The sequence below is a fragment of the Sapajus apella genome, unplaced genomic scaffold (assembly GCF_009761245.1).
Source record: "Sapajus apella isolate SASKATOON/1434 unplaced genomic scaffold, GSC_monkey_1.0 scaffold2, whole genome shotgun sequence".
Taxonomy (NCBI): Eukaryota; Metazoa; Chordata; class Mammalia; order Primates; family Cebidae; genus Sapajus; species Sapajus apella.
The window spans coordinates 20,569,023-20,575,296 of record NW_022436942.1 but is presented as its reverse complement, the minus strand read 5'-3'; the positions used below and the strand labels follow the sequence as shown (position 1 = coordinate 20,575,296).

General features: G+C 47.2%; 1 protein-coding gene across 1 annotated transcript in view; it reads left to right on the top strand.

Moving 5' to 3' along the window:
• ERBB3 (erb-b2 receptor tyrosine kinase 3) overlaps nucleotides 1–6,274 on the top strand; it is a 23,890-nt gene that overhangs the window by 9,223 nt on the left and 8,393 nt on the right. Inside the window, exons 10-17 of the mRNA XM_032291078.1 lie at nucleotides 2,903–2,976; nucleotides 3,141–3,231; nucleotides 3,495–3,700; nucleotides 3,912–4,044; nucleotides 4,245–4,335; nucleotides 4,546–4,700; nucleotides 5,091–5,144; nucleotides 5,483–5,624. Coding sequence (XP_032146969.1) covers nucleotides 2,903–2,976; nucleotides 3,141–3,231; nucleotides 3,495–3,700; nucleotides 3,912–4,044; nucleotides 4,245–4,335; nucleotides 4,546–4,700; nucleotides 5,091–5,144; nucleotides 5,483–5,624 — 946 coding nt within the window. The remainder of the gene's footprint in view (nucleotides 1–2,902; nucleotides 2,977–3,140; nucleotides 3,232–3,494; nucleotides 3,701–3,911; nucleotides 4,045–4,244; nucleotides 4,336–4,545; nucleotides 4,701–5,090; nucleotides 5,145–5,482; nucleotides 5,625–6,274) is intronic.

The window sequence follows — 6,274 nt, the reverse complement described above, 5'->3', positions numbered from 1 at the left end:
ACGTGATCCACCCGCCTCGGCCTCCCACAGTGCTGGGATTACAGGCTCGAGTCACCGCACCCGGCCTTTTTTTTTTTTTTTAATGACAAAGTCTCACTGTGTCGCCCAGGCTGGAGTGCAGTGGTGCAACCTTGGCTCACTGCAACCTCTGCCTCCCAGGTTCAGCAATTCTCCTGCCTCAGCCTCCTAAGTAGCTGGAATTATAGGCATGTGCCACCACACCCAGCTAATTTTTGTATTTTTAGTAGAGACAGGATTTCACCATGTAGGCCAGGCTGGTCTTGAACTCGGGACCTCAAGTGATCTGCCCACCCCAGCTTCCCAAAGTGCTGGGATTACAGGTGTGAGACACCATGCCTGGCCCCTGTATACTCTTCTACTCAGATCCTCCAAATATTAACATACTACATATGCTTTATCACTTCTTTCTGTGCACACACACACACACACACACACACACACCCCATATGCTCTTGTTTTTCTGGACCACTTGAGGATAAATTTTCATACATGGTTCTTCCTTACCCATGTTATATTTCATTGTGTATTCCTTAAAAACAATATTTTCTTTTTCTTTCCTTCTTTTTTTTTTTGAGACCGAGTTTCCTGCTTGTTGTCCAGGCTGGAGTGTAATGTGCAATCTCAGCTTACTGTTAACTTCCACCTCCCAGGTTCGAGCAATTCTCCTGCCTCAGCCTCCCGGGTAGCTAGGATTACAGGCATGCTCCACCACACCTGGCTAATTTTGTATTTTTAGTAGAGACAGATTTTCTCCATGTTGGTCAGGCTGGTCTCAAACTCCAAACCTCAGGTGATCCATCTGTGTCGGCCTCCCAAAGTGCTGGGATTACAGGCGTGAGCCACTGCGCCCAGCCAGAAACAATAATATTTTCTTACATAACCACGGTATAGTTGTTTGAATCAGAAAATTAACATTGTAATACAAATAATAGCAAAATATTATCGGGTCAGGCACAGTGGCTTACACCTATAATCCCAGGACTTTGGGAGGCCAAGGCGGGCGGATCACAAGGTCAGGAGCTCAAGATCAGCTTGACCAACATGGTGAAACCCCATCTCTACTAAAAATAAAAAAATAGCCAAGCATAATGGCTCGCACTTATAATCCCAGCTACTCAGGAGGCTGAGGCAGGAGAATCACTTGAACTTGGGAGGCAGAGGTTGCAGTGAGCTGAGAGCACACCATTGCACTCCAATGGGCAACAGAGAGAGACTCCACCTTGAAAAAAAAAATATTATCAGCCTACACACCTTATTCAGATTTCACTAATTGTCCTCCTAAGGTTTGGGATCAAACATCACATTCAGTTATCGTGCCTCTTCAGTCTCCTTTATAACAGCTCCTCAGGTTTTATTATCTTTCATGATATTCTTAATGAGTATAGGTTAGTTAACAGGCAGAATGTTCTTCAGTTAGGATTTGTTTGATGTGTCCTCATGATTAGATTCAAGTTTTTGTAGGGTTTTCGGGTTTTTTTTGTTTTTGAGATAAGGTCTGGCTGTATTGCCCAGGCTGGAGTGCAATGGCATGATCTTGGCTCACTGCAACCTCTGCCTCCTGGGCTGAAGTGATCCTTCCACCTCAGCCGCGGGAGTAGCAGGGATTACAGGTGCACGCCACCACGCGGGGCTGGTTTTTTATGTTTTTTATAGAGACAGGGTTTCACTATGCTGTCCAGGCTGGTCTCAAACTCATGAGCTCAAGCGATCCTCCCGCCTCAGCCTCCCAAAGTGCTGGAATTACAGGCATGCGTTTCCTCCAGGCTGGAGTTTGATAGGAACACCACAGAGGCTGTGAGCTCAGGGCATCCTATGGAGGATGCACGTGATGTTGATGTGCCCCAGCACTTGCAATAATGTCTCTGGTCACTTAGTTAAGGTGATATCTGTCAGGTTATTCTACTGTAAAGTTACTGTTTTTTCCATTTGCTATTATTAAATGTCTTGGGATAATTGCCTGAATCAATTATTGTTATGATAGTTGCCAAATGATAATTTTCCAATTCCATTATTTCTTCTGCATTTGTTTGTTGGCATTCTAGTGTTAGGAAGAGTCTTTTCAGCGGGCACAGTGGCTCATGTCCGTAATCTCAGCACTTTGGGAGCAAGTGAGAAAATTGCTTGAGCCTAGTTCAAGGTTACAGTGAGCTATGATCACATTACTGCACTCCAGCCTGGGCAACAGAGTGAGACCCTGTCTCTTAAAAAAAAAAAAAAGTCTTTCTTTCCTATTTATTTATTTACTCTTATGGATACCTATTTTATTCTAGTCAATGGTTATAATCCTTTACAATCATTATTTATTTTGGTGTTTAGGTGTCCCTGATTTGGCCATTGGGAGCCCCTCCAAGCTGGCTCCTGTGTTCTTTGGGCTGCATCCTTAGTTCTTTGAGTCTTTCCTTGTTTGCACAAGATGCTCTAGGTTCCCCTGTCCCAGCCATTTCTCCAAGGAATGTTTCCTTTTAGTGAAGAATAATATTTAGAAACCAAATTCTGAAGGCCAGGCATGGTGGCTCACACCTGTAATCCCAACACTTTGGGAAGCTGAGGTGGGTGGATCACCTGAGGTCAGGAGTTCGAGACCAGCCAGACCAATATGGAGAAACCCCGTCTCTACTAAAAATACAAATTAGCCAAGCATGGTGGCCCATACCTGTAATCCCAGCTACTCAGGAGGCTGAGAGAGGAGAATCGTTTGAACCCAGGAGGCTGAGGTTGCGGTGAGCTGAGATTGTGCCATTGCACTCCAGCTTAGGCAACAAGAGTCAAACTCCGTCTCAAAAAAAAAGAAAAGAAAAGAAACCAAATTCTGAGGCTGAGTGTGCTCATTGACACTGGGTTGTACCTTACTTTGTTAATTGGTTTCTACTGTTCTCCTCAGAGACCCCTGGCACAAGATACCTGCCCTGGACCCGGAGAAACTCAATGTCTTCCAGACAGTACAGGAGATCACAGGTGAGTGGCAGAGAGTTTGCCCTTTCTAGAATAGGTGAACCACTGGCATAAATTGTGGTATAACTACTTGAGAAAAATCACATCCCAAGTTACAGGGGAGGAACCAGGAGAACCCAATAAAGAAGAAGGCTCCCTGCCCATATTGTGTCTCTCCAACCCCTCAGGTTACCTGAACATCCAGTCCTGGCCTCCCCACATGCACAACTTCAGTGTTTTTTCCAACCTGACAACCATTGGAGGCAGAAGCCTCTACAAGTGAGTAAAGGGTATGGAGGAAGTGGCATCTCCAGGCAATGAAGCCTGTGTCTTAGGCATTCTTGAGTAAAATACAAGGCACTGTCTCATACAGCAGTGCCTCAAAACCAAAAGGTTTCAGAGTTTGATGAGGAAAGGGCAAAAGGAGGGGGACTCCCTCTCAGTGATCTAGGCACTGAGCACATTTCTTGACTAACATGAATCCACTGCATGGTTAATGTTCCTTAGTAGTCTCTCCTCTCATCCTGTCTCCTTATTCTCAGCCGGGGCTTCTCGTTGTTGATCATGAAGAACTTGAATGTCACATCTCTGGGCTTCCGATCCCTGAAGGAAATCAGTGCTGGGCGTATCTATATAAGTGCCAATCGGCAGCTCTGTTACCACCACACTTTGAACTGGACCAAGCTGCTTCGGGGGCCTTCGGAAGAGCGACTAGACATCAAGCATAATCGGCCCCGCAGAGAATGCGGTGAGGGAAAGGTTCTGCTGGGTGGTGAGAACAGGGAGTCAGGGAGGAGAGGGCTGGAAGGACTCTTCTGCCCACACGTGGGAGTAGGGTTGAGGGATGGAATCAAGGTGAAGGGGGATGTTAGGATGGAAGCAGCAACAAGGAAGAGCAATGAGGAGAGGGCCTGCTGGAGTCCCCAGACTTCTCTCCTAATCTACCCTTTCTTTTCCAGTGGCAGAGGGCAAAGTGTGTGATCCACTGTGCTCCTCTGGGGGATGCTGGGGCCCGGGCCCTGGTCAGTGCTTGTCCTGTCGAAACTACAGCCGAGGAGGTGTCTGTGTAACCAACTGCAACTTTCTGAATGGGTACAGTGAGGGGAGCTAGTCAAGGATGGGTGGGGGTGAGACCCTGCAATGGAACTGTTCAGGTGGCATATAATAAAAGCCTTTAGAAAGCTTTCTGCATATGCCTTAGTGGGAGTGAGATAGGAGACCTGTGATTGTGGGATCAGGGCACGAAGGTCAGGACTTGGAAGTGACCCCCCTCCCTTTATTCCCCGATGCAGGGAGCCTCGAGAGTTTGCCCATGAGTCCAAATGCTTCTCTTGCCACCCGGAATGCCAGCCCATGGAGGGAACTGCCACATGCAATGGCTCGGTATGGTAGCAGCACCAGGATCTCCAAGGGAGACAGAGAAGGGGCAATACTTGGAATAGTGGGGAATGATATGGCTAAGGAGAGCACAGAGAGAGCAGATAATGCTAGGGTCTGCAGATGGAAGATTCTGAATGTCTGGGCTGGTCTTTGCTGGGAGGTATGGAATTGACCTTGGATCTGATTCTTCCTGACCTTCTCTCTTCCACTCAGGGCTCTGATACTTGTGTTCAATGTGCCCATTTTCGAGATGGGCCCCACTGTGTGAGCAGCTGCCCCCATGGAGTCCTAGGTGCCAAGGGCCCCATCTACAAGTACCCAGATGTTCAGAATGAATGTCGGCCCTGCCATGAGAACTGCACCCAGGGGTCAGTGATGGGATGATAGGGAGAGGGGGTCAGGTGGAATGGTAGGAGCACAGACTAGGGTGAGGGAAGCAGAAAGAAGAGAGAGGCTGTGATTTAAGAATCACTCCCAGCTGTGTACTGAAGGATTGGAGAAAGGGAAAATCAGTAACAGCACAAAATTACACCACAGTTTTGGGAACCTGGAATAACCACAGTTCAAGGGAGTTTTACTCAAGAGGGGCTTGGGGAGAGCTAGTGAGCTGGAGGTGGAGGCCATGTCTTGGGATCAGCTTTGGGCTCCAGGATGGGATGCCATGGTAAGTTCTGAAATAAGCTTTTGTATGCTGAGGCTGTTGAAATTGAGCTTCTGTTGTCCAAGCTCTCATTTAAGGTTGTAACTTTCTTCCCTAGGTGTAAAGGACCAGAGCTTCAAGACTGTCTAGGACAAACACTGGTGCTGATTGGGTATGATGGGTTTGGAGATTCTGGAAACTGGGGATATTTGGGAGTTGGGAGAGAGATGGTTACCTGGAGAGAAGAGCGAGGGTGTCTTCATTCTGGCCTTTTATGTACGTGGTCCACTATCACTGGAATGCAGGCTTCTGGACTTCCCTTCCTAAAGTTAACTTGCAGTAGTCTAAGAGTGGTCCTGATTTAGGTTGGTCCCTTTAGTGCATAAGGATATATATGTGAATGCTAATTTCTTGCCCTGGATATGCACCATACCTTCAGCACAAGTATAGTTGACATCTGTAAGGAAGATGAAAACCCAGAATAATGTTGGGTTTCTATATATCCCATAGCAAAACCCACCTGACAATGGCTCTGACAGTGATAGCAGGATTGGTAATGATTTTCGTGTTCCTGGGTGGCACTTTTCTCTACTGGCGTGGGCGCCGGATTCAGAATAAAAGGGCTATGAGGCGATACTTGGAACGTGGTGAGGTGAGTACTTAGTTTACTTTTGCTTTTCCTTTTCTTTTTTTGCATGCCCTGGAAATCTCTTTATAACTTAATTTTCAGTGATACCCTGTGTACCCAGGGTCAGTGATGGGATGAACATCACTCCCCTCATCTTTCCCCAGAGATTTGATCCCTTTCTTCAAGGAGGCAGTGTGATCCGCTAGAAAAGACACTGGTCAGAGAAATGGAAGGCATGCATTCTAGTCCCGATTTTGCCATTAATTTGCCACATGACTTTGAAGAAGTTACTTCTCTTCTCTGTGCCTCAGTTTATGCATCTATACGGAGGAAATAACATTCATCCTTCCAGGATGACTGTAAGGGTAGAGAGGGAAGATGTAAAAGTGCTTTAGAAAGCACAGAGCAAGCCGGGCGCGGTGGCTCAAGCCTGTAATCCCAGCACTTTGGGAGGCCGAGGCGGGTGGATCACGAGGTCAAGAGATCGAGACCATCCTGGTCAACATGGTGAAACCCCATCTCTACTAAAACTACAAAAAATTAGCTGGGCATGGTGGCACGTGCCTGTAATCCCAGCTACTCAGGAGGCTGAGGCAGGAGAATTGCCTGAACCCAGGAGGCAGAGGTTGCGGTGAGCCGAGATCGCGCCATTGCACTTCAGCCTGGGTAACAAG